Here is a 27,387-nt window from a genome sequence, read left to right on the forward strand (position 1 = left end):
CTTAGAGAGAAAGTGATGCTCTCTGTGCTGGCCTGAGGTTAGGTGAGCAGTTAGGTGACCAACTTGTTGGGCACATTTTGGGAAATATGCTGATTCTCTTTGAGTGTTAGCCAAAGTAGGAGCTGTGAAAACAGTTATTTGTACTTATGTGCAGCATCCCTGGCTATTGTGTGTACTATTGTGCTATATAAGAGCAGTCCATTTACCATGCCAAAATGGCACCTTGTGGTTTTAAAACTGGGTGCTGAAACTAATTCTTGGCAAAAAAGTAGCTGGACACAGTGCCTTATGGAAGGAACGAAACCCTCTATGACCATAACTGACTACCTTTCCTGGACAAAATGCTTTAAGGATTCACCCATCCACGCATGCACGCACACACTGACGGCAGTGGAGCTGCCTTGCAAAGTGCTAGACTGGCCACCGGGAGCAACTTAGGGTTCAGTGTCTTGCCCAAAGACATGTGGACTGGGGAAAACGGGAATCAAACCATCAACCCCTGGGGCCAAAGGTCAACCTGCTCTACCCCTGAGCCCCTTTGTTTGTTTTTGAACAAACAAAATGCATCATGTTGATTACAGAGCTTTACAACTGCTGGCAGATGTAAATATTTTGGAACTCCACAGAAAATCTGCGTATCTTTATGCTGTAGCATGCTAGGCTAACCATGTTCACTCTCAAGTTCCATATTTAATGCACAAGTATGACAGTGGTGTATATACAGACTTAAGAGTGAGGCTAATATCATTTTTGCTGTTGACTATGTCATGATGTCAGCTTTTCATCAACTACTAGCAGAGTCTAACTCATGAAGCTCTTAGCTGGCAGTGAACACATTTACAGAACAGTTTGTTTTTTTACAGTTTTTTACCACCATCTGTGGAAAAGTGTCCAGACTCAGAGAGAGAGAGAGATGGAGACAGAAATACAATGAAAGAGGTACTAAAAGTAACTCACGCTGGCAGAGTGGGTAGCTGAAGTAACCTGGCGCACACTGGTCACACTGGTAACCTTGGAAACCTCTCCGACACACACCATGACCGGTCACGAAGTCACATGACCCGTCCAGACAGCCAGGACCTGAACACTGACAGGCTGGACAGACAGATGGACACACACACACACACACAGTTATATAAACAGCCACACAGGCCAATAAATAACACGCCTTAAAGATGAAAAGACAAAGAGCGAAAACAATAGTGTTCAGTTTGTGTGAGTGTGTTTGTTTTGCATTTGGTTTAAGTATTTTAGAGCTGACTGGGTTTGTGTTCACTAGCTTTGCTGACTGAAGAGTCGAAGGAAAGAACTAAACAGTTTGGTAGTGTAGAATGCTGTTTACTCAGGAGTGTGTGTGTGTGTCTGCGAGAGCTTACCCCTGGGTGGCAACACTAGATAAACAAATGTAAATAAAGTGGCTCTGTTTGTGTATTTGTATTTTTGTCTGAGCATGCATGTGTCTAACAGAAGGGCCACCCTAAACACTACACATGTATAGAACACGAAAAGGCAGCAAATTCTGCTGTCTGGTAGTTTGAACACACTCCTCAGTTACAACTCACTGTGCAGTTTGCTTGACTTGATGGCTTTAAGTGGTGAAACTATAATAAATTCAGTATTCACACTTCATTTAGAGGCAAAAATCTGAAGTTATTTAGCCAGATATTGTCTCTGGTTTTTTGTGAGAACATGAGAACTACCGTATTCCAAATTATCAGCAGTTAAAATGTAACTAAAACATCAAATACAAATGTGTTGATGTTTTAGTTACATTTCATTTTTCCTTGTGCCATAAAATGTTCTGCAACCTGATTTATCAATAAAGACAACAACAGTTTATCTGTTTATCTTTTTATCTATCCATAGATCCATCTCTCACCCTGACAGTTGGGTCCATAGAAGCCTGGAGCACAGGCATCACAGGGGTCACCGGTGAAACCTGGTTTACAGATGCAGGTTCGAGTCCGGGGATCGGACCTACACGAGTTATCCACAGTCCCTGCTGCATTGCACTCACAGTCTGTTCAGAGAACAGAAACATGTTTGCTGGATGTGACTGTTTGTCAGTCATGGTTTTTTCTTCAAAACTTATTTAATGTTTGATAAGGTGAACGAGTGATGGAAAAAAATTCAGTTCAACTAATTCCCAATAATGAGAACAAATCTCTCTTCTGATTCCCAGGTTAGATTTATCATAAACAAAACATAAACACGCTGATATAAGAAGTGTCACAACAGGGAGAAAACACTAACATGCTTCTGTGAGTCTGCACTGAATGAGGTTTTGGTCCATACTATCATCCAGCCACAACACAGGGAACTTTCCCAAACATCTTACTTAAACCCAAAACAGCTGTCAGGTGATAGGAGAATATGAGAACATGCAGATGCATTATGCCAGGAGGAGTCAAGGTCAGGTGCTTGTTTCTGATTTCCATGTCTTTCATTTTATTGTTAACTTCTCATTAAGTATATTTGTATTTTTTAATAGTGGAACTAACTTCTTTGTGTATTTCTGCAATGAAATTCTCTTGAAAACATTATTTCTGTGAACTGAACCCATTCTGAACTCCTCTTAATGCTTAATTTACTAATAACATTTATTCTCAAAAATGTTGTAATGGTGTAGATAAGAAAGCCAAAATCTTAAATCAGCCTGTTTGGGATCCAGAAGCACCGACAAGACAACACACAAAAATATTAAAATAAAATTTTGAGGACACTTGAGGAGAAAAGAAATATAGAACTTAAAGCCTTACTGATGAAATCCCCCGCTGGTTTGGCCTCACTGTTGGTGGTGGGGGGATAGATGGGAATGGCTGATAGAGACAGAAGGAGCTTAGAAACAATTTTACAAGCAATAGTTGTATTTAAATTTACAAGAAATTATTTTTCTAATCTTTTTTCCAAGGTTTTATTCTCAATTTTGTTTTGGATAAGATTTTGTTCATTACTGCTTCTTAAACACTTCAAGGCCAGTCTCTCTGGAAACCAAACTAAAGACTTCTTTGAGGTGTTTCTGTTACTGTGACTTACGGTAACAGTCGGGAAAGTTCATGAAGCCGCTGGCACAGGAGTCACAGTATTCCCCTGTGTAGTTTGGTTTGCAGAAACAGCGACCGGTCAGATCCTCACAGTTGCCATCTGTAAACTCTGACTGACAGTTGCAGGCTGCAGAGAAGCAGAGGAAGAGGAGGAGAGCTAAGCTAATTTTATTTATATAGACTAGCACTTTGACAAACCAAGGTTACAAAGTGCTTAACAATTAAAATATCAGAAACAGGCACAACAGCTCACACACCTAAAAGTAAACAGACTGAGAGTGATTAAATTAACCTACAAGCAAGTAAAATGCTAAAACAAACAAGTCCAGTAATGGTTAAGTCACCTTAAACGACAATGAGAAGAAATCAGTTTTCAGTCGAGAAATCAAAATTGACAGGGTGGTGGCAGACCTAATAGCAGGCTGTCCCAAAGTCTCAGGTCTGTAAAAGCAAAAGCTCGCTTGCCTCTCAGTTTAGGTTTGGCCCTCGGTACCTCTAACAATAACTGGTTAGCCAATCTCAGCGCTCTATGTTTTCTCTAGGGATGAAGCACATCTGAGATATACTGTAAGAGCATGCTATGGCCTCAAAAGCAAAAAGCAGCAGTTTAAAGCCAGTCTGGTACCAGACCGGCAGCGAGTGCAGGGACGCAAGTATTGGAGTGATATGGTCTTGTCTGCATGTACCTGTTAACAAGTGAGCGGCAAAATTGTGAACTAACTGCAGATGAGAGACATATAGAAGAACAATGGGAAAGAAAGCAACCAAGACATATGGAAGGAGGAACCAAGTAAAAACACAGCAAACAGAAAAGGCAGTTAATGGTGGATATATTAGCTTTACATTTGATCATGTCAATAAAGGAAATACCCCAATTTATGTCACTCACGTGAGCAGGCCAATGGGGAGTCTACTGAGTGGTCAGGTGACCTGTAGTAGGTGGAGACACAGCGCTCACAGTTGACTCCAGTGGTGTGGTGCTGAAAAGGAATTGTTTCCATCACAGTCATCTCCACAATATATCCTAATTAGACTCAGACTACAGTCAGAACAGATGATTATTTAAGGCAGCATTAGAGAAGTACAACAGATCAGAGTGTTACTCTAGTTACCTGACAGTTGAGGCAGACCCCTCCTCCTCTGTGGTGTCCATGGACATCGATGCTGCCTCTCCTCCGATCAACTTCAGGGTCGTAATAACAGTCAAACGAATGGCGGTGGCAATTACATGCTAAAACAAATACAAAAGTGAACTAGGTGAAGGAAATAAAAAGTAAATAATCTTTTATATGACATTATTAACTAAACAGTATCCAACCTCTTGGATCGTTCCATAAGTAATGCAATTAACAAAACACACAAATTCACAGTTGCAAAAATGCTCACAAACCCAGGCAGCACTGCTTTCTGTAATGATGTTCACCTGAGAGGTAAAAACTGCCACCAGCCAGGAGAAAAGAAGAGAAATGAGAGCAAGGGGAATAATGAGAATGACCACAGGAAACATGACAGAAAATCTGAGAGGAAAGCAGATGAGAAAGTCAGTTATTTTTAAGTACAGCAGTGTTTATCTATGTAACTAACATTCAGAACTATGGCCCTAACCACTAGTCTATCAAAGAACCGTCCCCCTGTACATATGTAAAAACTCAGAGGACATCATGTACTTTGAGGTGCTACAGAAACAAATTAATACAATCACTCCTATAAATCTGAAAATTCAATTAATCAAAGCTTAAATATCAATCTTTCCCCACTTCTTCTAAAACTGCTCATGCTGTTTCATGATGGTGAGAGGCTGGTGCCTATCCCAAAATGCACCGGGCAAGAAGTACAGAAAGCGTAAACTAACTACTGGACAAATTGTTGAGGAGGCATATGACTGCCTAGAGTCTTGTTGTCTGTGGTGACCAGTAAGGATGACAAGAAAATGACTTCACATTTGTGTAGCTGATGTCTTTCTCTTTGATTATCCTGTATGAATAAATAGGACTGGAAGTCAACGGCCCAAACTTGACCTTAGCATTGTACATGTACTCATAAGTCCATACCTGTCTCAGTTTATTATAAGATAAACACAACATATCTGCATACTTAAGGAGTACAAACAGTATGCACAAATGTCAGACCAAGCTTTACACTGCATACTGAGTCAGTGAAACCCTAATAGAGCTTTGTGTTCTTATCTGACCCTCAGCACCTGAAAGGTGCCAGCTGAATAAACCAGCACTACTCTGGCTCTGGCTCCAGTCTGATAGTGGGGAGTGGTTTTCTCAGATCTTGGCCACATCTGACTTATTTTCTTGAAATAACCACACACACACACACACACACACACACACACACACACACACACAAAAATCTAAAAAAACCTTTGTGATCTACAGAGCAGAACAGAATGGTTCATCTTGTGGACAGACAAAGTCCTGCTCCCAGAGCTGCCCTTTCATCTCTGTCAGATCAAATATTTTATCACAGGCTGTTTCTTTCATCAGTGTTTAGAAAGGCTCAGATATGACCCTGGGGATATCTCCTGTACTTCTGTGCTAGTATCTTTATATAGTCCAAATATAATTAATTTGTAGAGCTTAGTCTATATTGTATATCTGGGGTGAAAAATCCTAATACAGATTCTAATCCACTGTGGTCTCACTGTGGCTGCAGGAGAAATTAAATACTGGAAGTAACACTGCAGTACTGCAAGTGCCTACATACCACTGTCTATAGTCTGGCTGATATCATGTTGACCTTTACTTACCCTATTCGTACTCTGATATTGTGTTGCTTGTTAAATATAACTGCAGCTTTGATAACACATGACCCACATGTAAATAGAACCACATTCACCCCAACAGGAAACAGTCACAGTGATTGTCTAAGGGCGTAACCAAAGCTTTCAGTGGGTAATCTGAAACAAAAGGTGAGGAAGAGAAAGTATAAACCTTTTTCTCCCTTCTAAGGTTATAGGAAACATGCAACAAGTCCTCCAACCTATGGTAGAAGACTCATATACAGTGAGGAACAGAAGTATTTGAACACCCTGTGATTTTGCAAGTTCTCCCACTTAGAAATCATGGAGGGGTCTGAAATTGACATTGTAGGTGCATTCCCACTCTGAGAGACAGAATTTAAAAAAAATTTCAGGAAATCACATTGTATGATTTTTAAAGAATTTATTTGTCTAGCACTGCTGAACATAAGTATTTGAACACCTGAGAAACAGCAAGAATTCTGGCTCTCAAAGACCTGTTACTGTGCCTTGAAAAAGTCCACCTCTACTCCACTCATTAATCTAAATTAGTAGCACCTGTCTGAGCTCTTTAAAGACACCTGTCCACCCCACCGTCAGTCAGACGCCAACTACTACCATGGGCAAGACCAAAGAGCTGTCAAAAGACACCAGAGACAAAATTGTGGTCCTCCACAAGGCTGGAAAGGGCTACGGGGCAATTGCCAAGCAGCTTGGTGAAAATAGATCAACTGTTGGAGCAATAGTTAGAAAATGGAAGAGGCTAAAGGCGACTGTCAGTCTCCCTCGGACTGGGGCGCCATGCAAGATCTCACCTCGTGGGGTATCACTGATGATAAGAAAGGTGAGGAATCAGCCCAGAACTACAAGGGAGGAGCTGGTCAATGACATGAAGAGAGCTGGGACCACAGTTTCAAAGGTCACTGTCGGTAGAACACTACGCCGTCATGGTTTCAAATCATGCATTGCACGGAAGGTTCCCCTGCTCAAGTCATCACATGTCCAGGCCCGTCTGAAGTTTGCCAAAGACCATCTGGATGATCCAGAGGAGGCATGGGAGAAAGTCATGTGGTCAGATGAGACCAAAGTAGAACTTTTTGGTCTAAACTTCACTTGTCGTGTTTGGAGGAAAAAGAAGGATGAGTTGCATCCCAAGAACACCATCCCTACTGTGAAGCATGGGGGTGGTAACATCATGCTTTGGGGGTGCTTTTCTGTGAAAGGGACAGGAGGTCTGCACTGCATTAAGGAGAGGATGAATGGGGCCATTTATTGTGAGATTTTGAGCAACAACCTCCTTCCCTCAGTCAGAGCATTGAAGATGGGTTGTGGCTGGGTCTTCCAACATGACAACGACCCAAAGCACACAGCCAGGATAACCAAGGAGTGGCTCCGTAAGAAGCATATCAAGGTTCTGGAATGGCCTAGCGTCTCCAGACCTCAATCCAATAGAACATCTTTGGAGGGAGCTTAAACTCCATGATCTGTGTGGAGGAGTGGGCCAAAACCCCTGTTGCAGTGTGTGCAAACCTGGCCAAGAACTACAGGAAACGTTTGACCTCTGTAATTGCAAACAAAGGTTTCTGTACCAAATATTAACACTGATTTTCTCAGGTGTTCAAATACTTATGTTCAGCAGTGCAAGACAAATAAATTCTTTAAAAATCATACAATGTGATTTCCTGAAATTTTTTTTTAATTCTGTCTCTCAGAGTGGGAATGAACCTACAATGTGAATTTCAGACCCCTCCATGATTTCTAAGTGGGAGAACTTGCAAAATGGGAGAACTTGCAAAATCGCAGGGTGTTCAAATACTTCTGTTCCTCACTGTAGGTCATTTGTCCCTTCCCTCTCACATGACCCATAGGAGAGTTTCCATAGTGCTCCTATGTTGGTGGGCAGCGTTGCAACAACTTTGCCAACATTAACAGTATGTTGTACCAGCAAGTTTTAGAGATGTTCTTCAGCATGACAACGGCCATGAACATGAAGGTTAGCATACCAAAACTCCAGTCATGAAGAGTGTCATAAACAGCAGTGAAAACTATGAAACAGTCACAGATTCATTACATTTTGTCACACAAACTACTTGGTTAGGCTTAGAAAAAACTATTGTGGCGTGTCCCTGTAACCCAGACACCGAGCTGCTAGCCACGAGGATGTGTCCATATTGCGTGCAGAAGGTGTTCATATGTGCCATTATCAGTGTTGTATGGGACATCTTTAATGTCCAAATGCTTTCATAATCATTTCAGGAGATTTCAACCACATTTCACTTTCTGCAACACTGTCAACGTTCTTTCAGTTTGTCACCAGAGAAAATAAATGCACACACTAGCAGTGCCCTACCAGATTTCCACTGTTAGTCTATATTACTCTTCAGGCTCCTTTTCTCCTTTATTTTTATTTTATTCAATGTATTTATATATTATATGGCATTTAAACCTACTTGGTAAATTTACTTAATTTACTTGTTTTTCCTAGTGTAACACCAGAATGTCCTTTTGGAGATTAATTAATTACTCTCTCTTTATCTGTCTCCATCCATACTGTATTCAGAAATCTTGAGTTCACTTTGTGTATTTTTAAGAGCCATAGAGTATGTATCAGGAAACATGAATGGAAAAAGCAGATAAAACATTATCTTCACATTAAAAATAATTGGGAGTTTGTAAAAACAGAAATATGAAAGGAGAATAGAAGTAATTAAACTTGTTCTGCAAATGATTATCATCACAGAACTGAGTTCCATAAATGTACGAAACCTGATGTCTACTTTTTATTGACAGTTACGGTGAAAGTAACACTTTTATTAGTATAATAATATTTTTATATACATAGTAATTGTAATATTTTAATAAATGTAATTAATGCACCATTGCTGACTGAAGAACTGACTTTTCATGTGAAAATCATTTCTGTTTTGGAAGGCAACTATTAATTCTTTTTGGAGTAAGCGTATATCCAGCACATCACTAATACACAAAAATCATATATAACTAGGCACACAGCTTTGCGGGAAATGGAGGCTAGGCCCTGCAAGTAATTCACTGAATTTTACAAAAATTGTCAGTGTGTCAGGTTAGAACATGTAGGCTTTGGTTAAGTATTAGGGTAAGGGTCAAGGTTAGTCAAGTGGCAGTTCTGGTTAAGGTTAGGGTAAGTCTCCTGGAAATGAAGGTAAGTCTATGTAGGGACCCTGTAAGTGATAACAGCAAGGGTGTATGTGTGTGTGTGTGTGTGTGTGTGTGTGTGTGTGTGTGTGTGTGTGTGTGTATGCATGGGAACATCTATATGTGTGCCTAGTGTGACGCTGTACTCACGTTCACACTCATTGGCGCTATAGGTATTGGCTGGTTTCCATGGTAACTGGTTGTATCCAGGGCAACACTGGTCACAGGACACACCACAGGTGTTGTGCTGGCAGTCGCACTGTAACCTGCAACAAACAGGATTATTGTGTAAAAAAGAAAACAACAAATAAAGTCTCAAATGATATAGTGATGCCACCTAACCTAAGTCTAACTTTGACTCTACCTCTCAATATAACACTTCACTGTCACACACACGCAGTAGCATCATAAGAGAGGAATGTGAACTAAGAAAAGTTCAAATGATGTTTTACCTAAAATACAATGGCCTGAGACATCACAGGATATTTCAGCCTTTTGTTTCTGCACAGCTGTGTGTGTGTGTGTGTGTGTGTGTGTGTGTGTGTGTGTGTGCGTGTGAAAGAGAGAGGAAGAGAGAGAAGTGGAGCCCAAAACAATTAAAGAGTTCATCTTTCTTCTTCATCTGCAGCCGACTGCTTCACCCCGGCTTCTAATCGGATTAGTCTGTAAACCTGAGGCCTGCGAAGTGTGGCTGAAAAACAGCAGGGGAAGAGAACAAACCCCCTTAATGCTATTCCCCCATTTCTCTGAGTCCTCTTAACAAGTAAGAGAAAGACAAACACAGAGAACTAGAGCCACTTGAGTGCAAAGTGAGGTCAAAAGGAGAAAAAAACATCAGCTAACAAATGTTATTCCTGTCCTTTCGTAACTGTTTGATTTAAATCCTTTCAACAACTGTTTGCTAAGAAAATAAAAAAAAAAAAAACTCATTTGTACCCATGATGACTTAGCCTGTAACTGGAAGTATAGATAAAAATTGTATGTGCACAAAAAATGAGTTAAAGTTTTATTTTTGTCTTTACTTTTGCTGAAAATGCGCCCCTGTAGTCCTTCATCCTACTTTTCAAAACTCCTGTAGATGCATCTTGTTATGACAAAGGCGGAATGTGCATAAAATAAGAAGCTGTAGAGGGGGAAACAAATTGAACCTGATCTTCAAAGGATAAGGTAAGCCCTAAATGTTGCTTCTGCTTTTAGAGTTATCTGTTTGTTTAAGAGGTTGAAACACTAACTAAAACACTAAAAGGGTTTTTCCATCTTAGGAACCCACCCCGAAACGCGTCATGCAGAAAAACATTTGTCACGGGTTCTGCGCTTGTTTCCACTATAGTGCACCTGCTTTGGAGGTGTGTTCTGGGAGCTAAATTCCAGCACCTCTTAGGAGGTACAGTAGTATTGTAGTACCAGGACTGTGCAGGGGAAGATGCATGTGTGCAGAGCAGTCGCTGGTGATTGGTTAACTGTCCGTATTCACACCACAAGCATTAGCATTACAAGTACAATGTGTAAACACACAACTGACTGTGTGTGAGAGGAGCAGCCCCTTCCTCCTCTAAACAGAGAGAAAATACAGCAGAAAAACAAAGCAGGACAGTCCACATCAACCTTGGAGGCTATGCTTGGTGATGATTAAAGGAAGTACGAGAGTGTACTGCGCACTAGGCTTCAATAGTGGAGATGCATCAAAAGTTATTCTTAAAGAGCTCATGACATGCTTTTCCTTGTTTTCTGACTTATCTACAGTGTTGCAATGGTGAATTATCATCTTAGACATAACCTAAAGCTCAAAAAATGAGGTGTACGTATGTTCTAGTATTTCTATGGAGAAGCAACTCACTTTATACACGTCTCACAAACTCTCGCTCATGATACTTTTTTTTCTAACAAAATTAAGTCTTAGTGATGGTTTAAGATGTCCTTGAATTGTCATAATCTCCAGGCAGTTGTACATTCATGTGAAGTTGCCTGACATCCACCGGTACCATTTTAAAAGTGGAATTTTTTGACTGCACCCTGTTTTGTGGATATATTTTCACTCCTGCTGCTGCACTGTGACCAGAGGATGTGGAGGAAAATACAGGGCCTGAGGTTCCTGTACAGGGACTCGCTGTTTTACTTGACCAGGTCTAACTTACAAGCAGCCGCCTGTGAAGCCCTCGTGGCAGTGACTGATCAGCTCATCAACACTGGATTCCTCCAGAGCACAGTACCTGTTTGTTTTGACTGCTTGAAGCCAGTGTGTCTGCTGCATGTGATGCGTTTCTGGTTAACAAGTCGATTAACAACCCACGATGTTATTGTCGGTGCTACTCTACCTGTTGGAATTCATTTCACTACTTTGGGACTGTATGTGGTCGTGTGGGGGAGAAAGCAGCCACCACCTGTTGGATTTACCGACCTTGGAGCTACTTGAAAGGTAGTGATGTTTCCACTACTCAGTGGGACTAATGTTTTAAAAAGCACATGTTGCATGTGTGTTAATGCCTCGTTTCTGTAACATTAGAGAGAATTGTTTTAAGGCTGGAGAAGTTACTATGTCTGCATTATGCCAGTTCAAATATGGACTTTCTCAATTAAAATTAGATTACCTTTAAGACTTTCCTTTTTGATAAAGCTTATAGTTAGGGCTGTCTCAGGTGACCCTGAGCTTCTCTCCTCCCCTCCCCCCTCTCTCCATGCCTCTATTTGCCACCAGTACATGTCAATAACTGTGTGTCTCCTCTCTCCCGTAGTGTGTATATTGTTTGTTGTTGTATCTTGTTGTTTTTCTTTTCTTTTCTCTCTGCTCTATCCGATCACCCCAACCGTTTGAGGCAGATAGTCCCCATGTAGTGTCGCTGGTTGTCACAGCGACACTGCAGGAACCTTCTGTGAAGTCACTGACCCACAGTGGCACAGCAGGTTCAAGGCTGTTATAATTTTCATCTTAGGACTGTTATTATGCCATTTTATTAGGTTCTGATAGTTTTCCAGGCAAGAAAATCATCATCTAGTTTTCAAACATGTGGTCAGTCTATCCAAGTAATGCCAATTACAAATTTGCTCTGATGTTTTCATAGAAGTGATGACCTGCTAACGTATCAGCTCGCTAGCTCTACTTAGCAGACATAACTGTAGCCCTTGTGCTCATATTATCACATTCAGTAACCTGCGGGCTATGTGATAAGATGTACAATGGGGTGGTTCACCTAATATAGCAGTTATATTACATAGTAACAGGCTCAAGGAATCCATCACCATAAATGTTACCCTCTATAACACTCATGAGAGAGAATTGGCAGATAATGTTATGATCATCAGTGGCTGCATAGTAGTGATGAATTTATCTGACGAATTTGTGTTCTGCTGTGTTTACATGTCACCATTTGGTATTGCATCAGCTTGCTTGGAACCTAAAATAGCACGAGGTACTATCCCAAACATCTGACTGATGGAAAAACAAATAAGGCGATTCGAGTCAAGTTGAGCCTGTACCAGGTGGTGGAAATGGGGCTATACAGTATGTTCTACTGACTTTCAGGTTTACAATTTAGAAAGCATGACTGCTATTTTGGAAATCAGTGTCCAAGGCAAAATCTAACACATGCAGACATGTAGTTTAGGTAGTTCTCATGCTTTTGGGTTTGGTGTAATGTATTCAATTCTTTAAAGGCCAAAAACCTTAACACGCAGTATATTAAAATAACTTTCTACTTGAGTGTTACTGTGCTCTGATGTGTTCTGATAAGACGTCTGTGTATTGTTTCAACAGGATGATTAGGTTTCCAGCTTTCACCTTTACCGTATCACAATCCACTCATTTAGTCTCTCTCTCTCTCTCTCTCACACACACACAAACACTCACACATCCTTGTTTTTGTCACTTATAGGGTTCATACATAAGAGTTACATTCATTTCCAGGATACTTACCCTAACCTTACCCAGAACCTCTACTTGTATAACCTTGACCCTTCACCTAACCTTGACCAAAGCCGACACTTACTGTAAAAGTCAACAAATTAGTCGTGGGGCCCAGTATCCATTCCCCACAAGTGATATCTGGCCTCCCAAAGCAGTGTTCCATCCCTACAAGTATATATAAACAAGGCCATACACACATACTTTAATTCACATGGTCTCTCATGCATCCTGTAACTCTCTGGCTCTCAATCCCTCTTTCCTTTCCTCCCTGGCAATCAGCCGTGTTCAAGGAAATCACTTTCAATGGAGGGTTTCCACCCAAATTCACTGCTTCCTGGTTACGAATGCTAGCTGTGGACCAACGGCTTCCTGACTGAAGCATATTTAACCTGTTCAAAAAGTCATAAAGCTGAATTTCTTTTTCTGACATTACAAGTACACAGATGCTGTAACAATGGTTTTGCTTTATGATATAGTATGATAAAATCCAAAATGCTGCAGCCAGAGTACTGAGAGGAACTAGCAAGAGAAATCATATCTCTCCCATAGTAGCTTCTCTCCACTGGCTCCTTGTAAAATCCAGAATAGAATTTAAAATCCTTCCCCTAACATACAAAGCCCTTAATGACAAGGATCCATCGTATCTTAAAGACCTCATAGAGCCTTGTCATCCCAACAGAGCACTTCGCTCTCAGAGTGCAGGTTTACTTGTGGTTCCTAGAGTCCACAGAAGCAGAATGGGAGGCAGAGCCTTTAGCTATCAAGCTCCTCTGCTATGGAACCAACTCCCAGTCTCAGTTCGGGAGGCGGACACCCTCTCTACCTTTAAGATTAGACTTAAGACTTTCCTTTTTGATAAATCTTATAGTTAGGGCTGGATCAGGTGACCCTGATCCTTCCCTTAGTTATGCTGCTATAGGCCTAGACTGTTGGGGGGCCCCATGATGCTCTGAGTTTCTCTCCTTCCCTCCCCTCTCCTTTCCTCTCTCTCCATGCTTCTATATGCCACCATTACATGTCACTAACTTTGTGTCTCCTCTCTCCCGTAGGGTGTCCTCATTTTCTCCCTGTACCTTTCTGCAGGTAGCCCTGACTCTGGAGCTCTATGTCTCTGATGAGCAGTCACCAACATCGACCTGACCAGTGTTTGATTGTTTGTTGTGTCTTGTTGCTTTTCTTCTTTTCTCTCTCCTCTATCCACTCACCCCAACCGGTCGAGGCAGAAGGCCGCGCACCAAGAGCCGGGGTCTGTCGGAGGTTTCTTCTATTAAAGGGAGTTTTTCCTCCCCACTGTCGCCAAGTGCTGCTCAAGGGGGAGTTGTTAAGTTTTCCTCTATAATAATAATAATAACAGTAAGGTCTAGACCTTACTTTATAGTGTCCTGAGACGACTTTTGTTATGATTTGGCGCTATACAAATAAAAATGACTTCAAGTGAAATGAGCCTGCTGCTTCATCGAAAAAAATATAAAGAGAATAGACATGGATGGGTTTTCACCTTTAGATACAGCTGTTTGGCTTCAGGAGATAAACAGTGCTTAATTTGTGACTCATATTTGTGTTTCACACATAAGTATAATTAACCTAATGGAAAAAGCAATCACTATGAGATTAAGCTTTTCAAATTGTTTAAATTACTCCTGAAATATAATCCCTGCTTTATACCTAGCATTTAAACAATTATTGTTAAGATAACACAGTGGATATAAATATGTGATTCAGGAGGAATTCTGGTATTTTAAACAGTCAGAAGAATGGAGCAGCCTCTGGAATGATCCTGTTTCCATGAGGTTTATATTCAGTATTTATCAAAAAGTTCCAAGCATTCTTAAAACTGGACAAATAAAGGTTAAAAAAAAAATCATCAGTTGAGTCATATGGTTATTGTTAGGGCTGAATGTACTGTAGATATATTTACACTTGTTTTATGCAGGCAGGTGTTTGATAGGAAAACAGGATGATGATTTCAAATTCACCCCTCCTGACCCTGTCAAGCAGCTAGAGAAGCACTTAGAGTCAAGGAATGCAGAGCAGTGAGCTCATGCTTGGCTTGAAAACTTACATCGCCCCTGTACTTGTTATATCCAGCAGGTGTGTTATAAATGACAGCAGACCAGCTCACTAGAGGTCTGTGTATAAGGCAGAAGGTGAGTGAATGATTCAGCCTACAGCTGCATTGATATCATGACTAACTGAAGTGCAACAGTTTTCAGTTTAAATGCTACAAAACACAGACTGCATCATGAGGAAGAGTGAGTGTCCTGGAGTACTGCTTGCTTACAGTGTACAGTAGGTAGACATGAAAGTAATATATATAAAAAAACTATGGTTAAAAAAAATGTAATTTGCAAAGAGCATCTTGAAGTTATTCTTAGAAAACATGATGCTATGATTACCAGATTAATAAATGCAGTTGGGTTGCACAGGCACGGTTAAGTTGAGGCTTGTTTCAAGGTCCATGTTTCAAGGTCCCCCCCCCCCCCCATCATGACCAGTCATCAAATGCCTCCTAAATCTATGAGAAAATAGATGCTCTCTGCTCCAGTGTTAAACCAACTCCAAACATACTGATTGTTCACCGAGCTCCTCCTGCTTCATTTTGGTTTACATGTCAACCAGCAACAGTGATCAGCTGTGTACGGGGCTCACAGCTGGTCAGCATGTGCCAAAGTTTGGCCATCCTGTGCCCTGCTTGTGTCATACAGGCCTACAGCTGATCACTTCCAGATAAAACAGTCTGTTTAAATCCCAGAATCACTTAAGTTAAATGTAAAGTCTGCTACTGCTGCTAATCGACACCTCTGATGTTTGTCTCCATGGCTCCTCCTGGGGATTATGCTCTAGTTTGTCAGTCTGGATGATCTGAGTTTCCTTCTGCCACTTGTCTTTTGTAAATGGAGTATGTAGTCAACACTAAACTGTATCACTGTGACCCATCCATGTCGTCATATATGCGGTTGAACAAAACACACAAACACTCACAGGAGCCAGTTGTGCATATGAGCTCACATTGTTTGACATTGTGAATCAGTCACAGCTTAAATTTTAATACCACAACATGGATCATTCCATTTTGCAGGACATACACTTTACTGATAATTGGATCTTCAATAATGCAGTATTATGAATTTCAACCACATTATGCAAATAGGCCTATTGTTTCTCCTCTGTTGGAGGAAAAATAAATGGCAGAGCATTGTTCCGGCAGCACTACACCTGTGTTGGTGAGGCTAGGCATGATTGATTGTCATCATACAACCTGATCTACTCTAAAAACAACTGGAAAACTTTATGGGAAGAATGAAAATATAAACTACAACTCCAATTTGTTCACACACTGTAAGATGCCAAATCTTCAACTGACGAACAAGATCATGCTGAGATTTCACATGCGTGAGTTCTCCCCATGTACTCCGGCTTCCTTCCACAGTCCAAAGACATGCAGCTTAGGTTGACTGGTGACTCTAAATTGCCTGGAGGAGTGAGTCTGAGTGTGTGGTTGTTGGACTGGAGAATCTGTCCAGGGTGGACCCCGCCTCTTGCCCAGTGTCAGCTGGGACTGTCTCCAGCCCCCCGTGACCCTATTCAGGATAAGCGGTATATATAATGGATGGATGGATGGATTTCACATGCAGTTGTCTAATGAAAGGACTACCGAACATAAGACAAGTATGTAAGTTATCTATTCTATTTATTGGTATGTGTGCTTGATATTGAGTGTGAACCGCTGCTGAAACAATGCAATTTCCCAGATTGGGATTAATAAAGTATTTCTATCTATCTATCTTCTATCTATGTGTGGTAACCAGGAATACTGCCAAGACATTAAGACATGACCCATTTCTATCCAGGTTTTAGGCACATGTAAAACACAAAGTATGACTGATGACTGTGGAATGCAAGATCTTTCTTCTGTTTCAATGTTGTCTTTGAGTTTTTCAACTGGTCTCTCTGTTCAACTGGATGAAAAGCATGTGGTCTTTTATTTTTCCATCTCTTTGTATTTCACTGCCAACAGTATACCACATCTCTTTAATGGGTCTCCCTTTCATATTTTTGATTCCTTCGCTCCCATTTTTCTTCTTACCATTCTATCCATGTGGATCTTTTATCAATGTACTATATACCCAGAATACCTGGTCTTTTTAAGGCCCCTAAAACACAGCCCTGCCTCCCACCACCAGCACCGCCCGTAACCCCGTTCGGGATTAAGCGGTATTGAAAATGAGATGAGATGAGATCTATTGCTCAGCTGTGTGTGTGCACAGCCCTGCCCTCATCTAACCAGAGACCAACACAGGTAAATATACAGTGGGAAAAATGAAGCAGAACAGTCAACACCAGCCTGAGGTTATGCCAGGGGACAACTACAGGAAGCACCAGCATGTTCTCCTGACATTTTATCAAGTACATTTCATGTCTCATAAGATGCTTGTGGTTTTCTCCACAGACCAGTGTGAGCCCACTGTCAGTACACCAAAACAATGTGGTTATGTTTAGGCACCAAAACTACATGGTTAGGTTTAGAAAAATATCGTGGCTTGGGTTAAAACACTTCATTACAGACCAGACAAACATCCCTCTTCTGTGGGAAAGTTCAATGTTTTGTCTGACCCACCTTCCACCTCCCACCGTGGACTTTCTCCCTTTATGTACTACAACCTCTTGCTCTGGGCATTAAATACTGACGTGAGTGGATACTATATTAAAAACCCTGAAGGTGTTTGTCGGTATTGATGCCCTGGGGAAATAATGGTGTACCACTCATTAGGTTCCAACAGCAGAAACAGATTTTGTGTTGAGGTGTCTAATATTTGAGTAATTTACTGTGCTTCACTTTCACTCTGTGTATACATCCAACTTTACAGTTGTTGTATTGTATATGTTATGTTAAACTGCTGACATTGTCTCCAGTCTAAAGTTAAACATGAAGACTAGAAAAAAGTGAAGTTATTTTGACCTACCTCAATAAATAAAGGTAAAAAAGTACAAGACACCCAATTTACCTTTGTAGAAACTAGGTAAAAAATGTGTTACAATGATTTCAGTTCTAGATGAATCCGGCAGCTACAGTATGTTGTGGTGTTTATTTATTTTATTTACTTGCAATGACAAATTGTTTTGAATTTGCTACAGCTCTGATTCGTGTGTTAAACTAATTCCTTCCCAAATGCAACAACAGCTGAGGCTCATGGGTACTGTAGCTGAGGCTCATGGGTACTGTAGTTTTTACAGTCATGTCTTATTCCGAACTAAGAAAAAAAAAAGATTTCTCATAAACAGTGCTAAAATAATTAAAACTTAAGACCATGACATAAACTAGCAGTATTGTTAAATTATCAGGAGATCATCAACCCTACTATGTCCTCTGACATGTATGGACAGTATATATTTTTGGTATTTCCATCTGTGTGTATATTAGAATGCCAAACATTTGCTGGTTCCAGCTTCTCAAATGTGCAGATTTCATGGTTTTCTTTGTAATCTATAACACAAAACTGAATATCGTTGGATTCTGGATGACTGATTTGGCAAAATAAAATATCAAAGATGTCACCTTGGGCTACAGGAAGTCATGATGCATTTTTACAGAAAAAACAACCAGCAGAGAAAATGATCTTTAGCTGTAAACCTAAAAATTAGCAAAATCTTGTTTTTCTGAAATAAAAAAATCTGTAAAAGACAATTTTTATAGCAGTGATGCCACCGTTTTTCCTCATCCTCGCACAACCACTTTACACAACCTGATTCCCAGGTTAATAACCAAAAACAGAGTCGCCTGTGTCTACGTATCCACTGTCAGTGAAATCACAGATTAAACATCTCCCGTGTCGGGGTCGCAGTAGAAACACCTCGAACCAGCGGCATTTTTTCCTCCTATCTACATCATATCTGACTATCTCCCTTTCCTCCATCTGAAGTCCCTCCTTTCCTCTTAACTTTCCACTTTATTGTTGCTCATCTGCAACAACATGGAAAGAGACATCATCAGTTTTACAATGAACTGTCTCCAGATAACTTCAACAAGCCTGGACCAGCGTGTTATTGTATGTGATTATCTGTATGTGTGTAACAGAGAGAAATTAGTGACACATAATAGGAGCATGTGTGAGCGTGTTGTGTGCGTACTTGCAAATAAAACAAGACAGACAGAAAACAACTAACCAAACATGTGACTGCTCATGCCCCTGTGTGTGTTTGTTTTTCCCCTATGAGACTCACTATGGATTTGACAGAGTAATGATGGCTTATTTCAAAACCCTCCAAATCATACAATGTGTATTATGATTCACAATCACTCCCACATATTATTAAGTTAATAACTGCCCAGTTCCATTTCTCATGAGAAACCTATAATTACCTGGACATTTACACACACAGCTCCATGTTTCTATTATCTAAGTGATGTTTAAGAAGGAAACACCATGGCCAAAAAATAACATTTTTGGTATGGTCATGTTTTGTGTCTTTGGAAATGTTGTGCCTATCTGTCTGTGTGTTTTTAAGCCCTGTTTTCTGTATTCAGCTCATCAAAATTTTACCACATCTTCTTTCACCATTCTCAGATAGATAATCTGGTCAAACATCACATAGTGAGTGCAGTTTTACCCTTCACCTTAGTCCAATTTGTTGACTTTATATTGTGTGTTAAGTAGGGCTGTCAAAGAATATTTGAAATTAGATTACATAATTGAATAGTTAAAAAAGTCAGCAGTGGAAAAAAGCAGCACTACAGTGACTGTTTGCCTTGCACTCAAGGCACTGCATGAGAGTCATATCATCAGTGTCACTGATTAAAAATGAAATGACCAGATAATTCAACAACTGTGTGGTAATTAGTTCACAGCTCGGCTGCAGAGAGTGATCTGCACTCAGCTTGGATAGCCTCATTCAGAGATACAGTACTTCTGGGATTGCTCAATAAACCTTGAACTAAAGTTGGAATACAAGCCCCTGTGTGTGTTTGTTTTTCCCCTATGAGACTCACTATGGATTTAATGCCTATGACTCTAGCACTAGAGACAGAAGCTTTATGCACTGCAGATCCTCAGTAGTTTGACTATTATTTCCTGTTTTGTGTTAAGGAAAGATAATTGTTTATCACAGCACAGCTAGTCCAGAGCATTGAATGCCTGTTCTCTATACTGTAACCTAACTGTGTATTTTGTTACGTGTAGATGTTTTAAAAGATGTGTTCATTTTGAATTAAATATACAAGCAGTTATGCCTCTCCTTGTATTAGTTTTTTCTCTGTGTAAAAACAGATAATTGAATGGTTTGAACCCATGTGTTTTGTTTTTAGAGCAAATAATCAAACATCATTTTTGGCCAATTTTGACAGCACTATAAAGATCATGTTCAGTGGATGTTTCTCTTTATACTGATCACTAATCACTGAGACTACACTTGCTGAGTTTGTAGACATAAAATTTTCATTTGCTACTGAAGAATTGAAACTAGGTCTTGGCCTGTGTAACAAATCTCATATCTTACTTGAAGTGGAAATGTGCTGTCCCTGACACACAGCACTGGCAGCAAACTACAACCAAGAGTAAGTGAAACCTTTGTGTGTCTGAAATTGAGTGTGTTTAAATGTGTGAGAATGTGTAATGTGGTTCTGCACTGAGCCCATACTGTAATATGAATCATTTGTATAACTGTTTTTCAAAATTTTCTCTCATCTTTCTTCAGTTGGGGGTTCAAACAAAGTCAGACATACACTTGCACTCTATAAATCCAGTCAAATCAATGCTGGTTTCCCAGTGTAGGAGTCCTAACAGTGCAATCTGATTCCCCGATTGTGTGTGAGTGAGATAGTCATGGGTCCTTTGAAGGTTGGGTACAAATGAGTTCCTTACTTATAGGGGTCACTGGGGTCCTCGGCATTGCAGGCCTCAGCGTGTCCATTACACACACAGCGTCCGCCAATACTGATGTCTTTGATACTGTAGTAGTACTGAAAAAAAAATAAAATAACAAAACAGAAGTTGTTACCAAAGAAAATTTGTGATATTTAATGTTTTAGTTAAGGAATACTTCAACACTGTTACCTGTTTGCATTCTTGTTGAGAGTTAGATGAGAAGAAAAACTGAAATATCACATGGTCATATGTATTCAGACCCTTTGCTGTGACTCATATATTTAACTTAGCTGCTGTCCATTTCTTCTGATCATCCCTGAAATGGTTCTGCAACTTCATTTGAGTCCAGCTGTGTTTGATTATACTGATTGGACGTGATTAGGAAAGCCACACACCTGTCTATATAAGACCCTACAGCTCACAGTGCATGTCAGAGCAAATGAGAATCATGAGGTCAAAGGAACTGCCTGAAGAGCTCAGAGACAGAATTGTGGCAAAGCACAGATCTGGCCAAGGTTACAAAAAAAATTTCTGCTGCACTTAAGGTTCCAAAGAGCACAGTGGCCTCCATAATCCTTAAATGGAAGACGTTTGGGACGACCAGAACCCTTCCTAGAGCTGGCCGTCCGGCCAAACTGAGCTATCGGGGGAGAAGAGCCTTGGTGAGAGAGGTACAGAAGAACCCAAAGATGACTGTAGCTGAGCTCCAGAGATGCAGTCAGGAGATGGGAGAAAGTTGTAGAAAGTCAACCATCACTGCAGCCCCCCACCAGTCGGGGCTTTATGGCAGAGTGGCCCGACAAAAGCCTCTACCTCAGTTCAAGACACATGAAAGTCCGCATGGAGTTTGCTAAAAAACACCTGAAGGACTCCAAGATGGTGAGAAATAAGATTCTCTGGTCTGATGAGACCAAGATAGAACTTTTTGGCCTTAATTCTAAGCAGTATGTGTGGAGAAAACCAGGCACTGCTCATCACCTGTCCAATACAGTCCCAACAGTGAAGCATGGTGGTGGCAGCATCATGCTATGGGGGTGTTTTTCAGCTGCAGGGACAGGACGACTGGTTGCAATCGAGGGAAGGATGAATGCGGCCAAGTACAGGGATATCCTGGACGAAAACCTTCTCCAGAGTGCTCAGGACCTCAGACTGGGCCAAAGGTTCACCTTCCAACAAGACAATGACCCTAAGCACACAGCTAAAATAACGAAAGAGTGGCTTCACAACAACTCTGTGACTGTTCTTGAATGGCCCAGCCAGAGCCCTGACTTAAACCCAATTGAGCATCTCTGGAGAGACCTGAAAATGGCTGTCCACCAACGTTTACCATCCAACCTGACAGAACTGGAGAGGATCTGCAAGGAGGAATGGCAGAGGATCCCCAAATGCAGGTGTGAAAAACTTGTTGCATCATTCCCAAAAAGACTCATGGCTGTATTAGCTCAAAAGGGTGCTTCTACTAAATACTGAGCAAAGGGTCTGAATACTTATGACCATGTGATATTTCAGTTTTTCTTTTTTAATAAATCTGCAAAAATGTCAAAAATTCTGTGTTTTTCTGTCAATATGGGGTGCTGTGTGTACATTAATGAGGAAAAAAATGAACTTAAATGATTTTAGCATATGGCTGCAATATAACAAAGAGTGAAAAATTTAAGGGGGTCTGAATACTTTCCGTACCCACTTTAAAAAATAATTTTTACTTTATAGATATATAAAATGTCATTTTTAAGAAACATTAGGAGCTCATGCATGTAAAATATTTCAAATATATACAAAAAATGTTTTGTTCCAAGTTATAAGAAGCCAGTACTCGTTATATTCCCATTTTGTCCTACCCTTCGTGTGACAGTGGGGTCACGGAGCGCCTTGCCCATCAGGTGTCCCAGCAGTGTGTTGGTTCTCAGGAAGCGCAGCCTGATGTGTGTGGCCTTGGTGAACTCCCTCAGCACTGGTGAGTAGGAGAAGTTCAGTGCCCCAGGACGACCATTCACCAAGGAAACAACAATCTGAGAGCAGATAGGAGAAGGACATAGGCTTTATCAGCTAACAAACAAGTGTGGAAATGTAAATATGACAGAAAGGCCAGGGAGCACAGGAGGGGTGATATCAACCAGCTCAACCATGAATTTACAAAATATCATGCCACAAAACATCTATGTATATTGTTACACTATTAATTATTCCCAAGTAAGGTGGCAGGACTGTTTTTCTATGTTATGTCTACAGTTTAAAGACACACAGCGATGGCCTTAAGCTTAGAGAAGCAACACTAGCAGAGTTTAACTTGGGTGGGACAAAAGAAAAATCAGTTCCTGCCCCACAACACCACTGGGAAAATGTCCTGTGGACAGATGAAACAAAGGTGGAATTGTTTGGGAAGAACACAGAGCACTGCATATGGCATAAAAAGAGAACATGAAAATATCATCCAAACAGTGAATTACAGTGGAGGAGCATCATGAATTGGGGCTGATTTGCTGCCTCTGGACCTGGACCACTTGCCATTGTGGAGCACTTTGTGTTACACTATATTTATCTGAAATGTGCTATATAGTACAGACTGATTGACTGCAAAAGCAGATAAAAAAAAAAATCACCACCATGACCTTCAGTGGGGCTACGCAAGAACTTGATGTTACTTATTTACATAAGATAATAAGATTAATAAAAGCAGCAAATCTTTACAGCTGAGGAGTTGGAAGTAATGAATTTCTGCTCGACCACTAACTTATAATCAAATCAATTGCCAATCATTTTTCTGTCAATCAACTAATCAATTAGCCGATTAATCATTTCAACTCCTTTGCTGTAGACAAAGACATTAAATTATTTTGTACACAAACACACACATACCTCTCCATTTTCCAGCGGGACTATACGTGAGTATTCAGTTGTGCAGATGATGTCGTCATCATGGTTGATTCTCTCAATTGTCCTCTGTCCAAATCGATCAATGCAGTCTCTCTTAGAGGCTACACACACACACAGATGCGCAATGGATAAGAGTGAAGAAAGGAAGGAGGGAATAAAGAAAAAGAAAAGGTTCGAATCAACTGGGAAACATGAACATCCCCTCATATGAATCATCTCAGTGTGATAATTAGAGGAGGATCTGGGTTTGGTGGAGGTCTATCCTCTTCTGTGACCCATTAAAATAAGTGGTTTATTTTTACATGTGCAAATATGGCACAAACAACAACAGAACATAAATTTGAACATGAACAGAATACACACTGTTGTGGAACTGTGAACAGCGTAAACCAGCCTAGTAAAATAGCTTCTGTTTGCGGCTGATGTGAGGCTGCTCATGTTACTTTAGGGATGTGTGATATTGTATTAGACACAGGTCATGAATGTTACAGTTCACCGAGGAGCTGATGTTTTTACCGGTGTCTGTTGGTTCATTTGCTTGCTCAAACCATAAATCAAAAGGTATTGAATGGATTTTGATGACATTTTATGGAGAAGTAAATTATGGCCCACCAAACAGTCCATTAGATTTAGTGCTGATCAGGCTCATCATCCAGGTCCAGGATTTTTTAAAGGATTCTTTGCCACTGTGGGATGGGGCCAATTTCAATATTTTCAATTCTTACTCCATACATAATGCCTACAATGCTTGGACAAAAATTGCTAGATAACCTCCATTAAAGATCCACAGTACCACGCACAAAGGTATGATCTGGATCCAAGTAATATTCCATATCAGCTGATCAAGAATGTTGAAATGTATAGGGTTCATGATACTGTGAGACCATAAATAATGCTACTTATTCCTTTAACACCTTAAAGTCTAAATTGAAAGAGACCATCTTTAAATTCTTATACTAAAGTGTACCCATCAATAGTACTATACTATAAGCTACTGTAGGTAGGAGGTACCATTATTATTAAGAGACATCTTCAGGACATTTTACAAGATTCGGCCACTTAAGGAAATATCAGTCTGGATGCCTTGAAAAGTTGGTTGGATCTCAGTGAAATGCTAGAAATAAAGGATATGAGGGGTGGAAGATAAAATATGTACATTCTAAACAAACAGTGAATAAATAATAATACATGAAAAGGTAGAGACTATGTACTGGACAGTTTTGAGGGCCAGTTACTTGCATCAGTGACAATCAAGCTCATCTTTTCATCTCATCTTATGAATGCTGGCTGGTTGCGCTGGCTTTCCTCTGTCTTTCAGAATTTGACTGTAAAAGCATGCTCAACAGTATGAGACCAGACTTTAACTCAGAGTTCACAGTAGACTTTTTTGTTGTCTGGACAGGACAGGGTGATATAAATTCCATCATAGTTTATTATTATCCATCAAATAAATTTTCAATTGTAATGATATGACGTACTTAATAACAACAAAATTTTGATTGATTTTATTTCATTTTTTAAAATAATTAATAAACAGAACAACACAGTAACTTTTTATGTCAACACCACATAAAGCAGATGACGTTTTTTTCCGCAGTGACAGCAAAGGCCACTAAAAATACTGCGGCCACTGTGCATAAATAAGTAAATATGAGCAACTCACTTTTACAAAATTAGACAATTACCATTCAAGTGTTAAGCAGCCCATTCCCACTACACACAGAGGCATGCCATGACGTCTAACTGAGGGCTGTGTCAGTCGTTGAAAAGAGAGAATTAGTATCCCGAATAGCCAGAATTAGTGTTTGTGATGTCTTTCTTTGATGTCTTCCATCTGACGTCTTCACAAGGTTTAATATGAAAGTTTATGTGACGCCTTTTTTAAACTCTCAGTTTTGACTTCCATTAGACATCTTGCCTGCACTTTACTACACTTCAGTATCACTTTTCCCAGTGTTACAGAAGTGTGGTGGAAGAACATTTAGCAAATTAACTAATGTGACACAAGTACTCCAAGCAAGTATTGTCCTGACTGCTGACTACTGACCTCCAGTGTAGGTCCCTAAAAGATGTGCATATGTCCAAATCAGGTATCAAAGTTTTGGCTTATTATTGGATGTCCGATGACCTCTAAAATATGTCCTGAATAGACATCCAGATATTTACCAATCATGTCTTGTCTACATGCACAGATGCATACTTATTTTAGACATCTTGTACAGACATCCAAATCTGCAATACATGTTCATGGATGTAAAAAACGTGGCCCTAGCAGAGACATTTTGATTTGACATTCTGACTTGTCTTGTACGCTAACAGATGTCCAAAATAAGCCCAGATAAAATGTCCAAATATCCAACCTAATGTGGACGTCTACAGATGTAGACAGGTGGTCTGTGCCAGATGTCAAAATACTGAACTTGTATTAGGTGTCCAAAGACATCCAAAGTGAGTCATGTACAGTCCTTGGGTTTTGAATATTTATTGCATGTCTCGCAAACATTCAAACAAAGACTTGGACCAACCGTTATGATATGGACATGCATGTCTCTCCAACATCAGGTGTTTGCTGAGTCTACAAGACGTTAGGCTAAATGAATTGAATTCCATTAACCTGCTGTAGCCTACGCTGCAGGGATTTTCTAAAGTGAAGACAACATTATAAAATGTTTTTAAAAACATTCCAGTGTTTTATGCCACTTGTTAATTTTCTTAGTAAGTTAAATTTTCAGTGAAAGGGAACAGACAAGAGCTGAGACACTCACTGTTGAACTCTTGTTGTTCTGGAGTCAAAGAACCAAATGTTTGGGGGCATTGGCCCATGCTGTACTGATGTGCTTGGATTTTAGGGGTACAAACCCTGGACTGATTTATGCTGGAAAACAACTCCAGTTAGCAGCATTCATGTCAGCAATAGGCCGTCATCAGTCCATGGTGTGCCACTGGTCTCTAAAACTGGAATGCCAAAGTTAGGCCACTTTGGGGCCAAGAAATTGCATCTCACGTGGAATTTATTAACAATAGCCAAACTTTTTAATCACCAGCACCCAGAGGACAATTTCAAAGTTTTAACGAGCTGGCAGTACTTGCTGACATCTTCCTGGAAATCACCATCAAACCCTAGAATGCTGTCATCTGAAACTGGTTAACCCTAACCCTAGGGTGACTAGTTTGGGCTGTACAGTTGTCTTTTATTTAAAGGAATATTTGTTTTTTGTTTTGTTTTTTTACATTGAAGTAGTGGAAATTTAAAGACCTACCATGACTCAGTCTCCAGATCTTGTTTGGTCCCTGTCAGAATACTGGTATATCAACAAAATATTACAGACGTGACTTGAAAGAATTTCAGATTAACACCATCCATTAAGGCATCAAGATTTTATTTATCAGCCTCTGCAATCTTGGTCATCTTGTAATGTCAGGTCATTACAACCCATACACACACAAACAAGGCAGACCCAAACTCCCTCTTCCCCTCTCTCTTTTTCTCAGGTAAACTTCAAGCTGTGACCTGTTGGCAGACATGACTGGAATTCCCCTCCAGCCCAGCCCACCTGAACTGACAGTTGCCACAGTCCATCAGCTCGGAGCTATATGATGCAATGATACCAGACTTCAACAAACCAACCAACCAACCTCAAGGCTGCTGTTTAACCCTGAGATTAAAGGGAGAATTAAGCCCAACCCTCAGGGAGGTTAGGAAAGCATGAAGTGATGCTTGTGGAATCTGACTCAGCTTGGTCCTGATATCCAGACATGTGGAGTCAGCCACAGGTAAGTATG

At 40.3% G+C, this 27,387-nt stretch overlaps 1 protein-coding gene across 1 annotated transcript in view; it reads right to left on the reverse strand.

The window, feature by feature from the left end:
* lama5 (laminin, alpha 5) overlaps positions 1–27,387 on the reverse strand; it is a 124,594-nt gene that overhangs the window by 57,799 nt on the left and 39,408 nt on the right. Inside the window, exons 4-13 of the mRNA XM_020609069.1 lie at positions 23,587–23,705; positions 22,569–22,739; positions 20,728–20,825; positions 9,118–9,233; positions 4,157–4,275; positions 3,934–4,024; positions 3,037–3,171; positions 2,760–2,819; positions 1,880–2,020; positions 958–1,095 (exon numbers count right to left, since the gene is read on the reverse strand). Coding sequence (XP_020464725.1) covers positions 958–1,095; positions 1,880–2,020; positions 2,760–2,819; positions 3,037–3,171; positions 3,934–4,024; positions 4,157–4,275; positions 9,118–9,233; positions 20,728–20,825; positions 22,569–22,739; positions 23,587–23,705 — 1,188 coding nt within the window. The remainder of the gene's footprint in view (positions 1–957; positions 1,096–1,879; positions 2,021–2,759; positions 2,820–3,036; positions 3,172–3,933; positions 4,025–4,156; positions 4,276–9,117; positions 9,234–20,727; positions 20,826–22,568; positions 22,740–23,586; positions 23,706–27,387) is intronic.

This window comes from Monopterus albus, unplaced genomic scaffold, assembly GCF_001952655.1.
Source record: "Monopterus albus unplaced genomic scaffold, M_albus_1.0 scaffold98.1, whole genome shotgun sequence".
Classification (NCBI taxonomy): domain Eukaryota; kingdom Metazoa; phylum Chordata; class Actinopteri; order Synbranchiformes; family Synbranchidae; genus Monopterus; species Monopterus albus.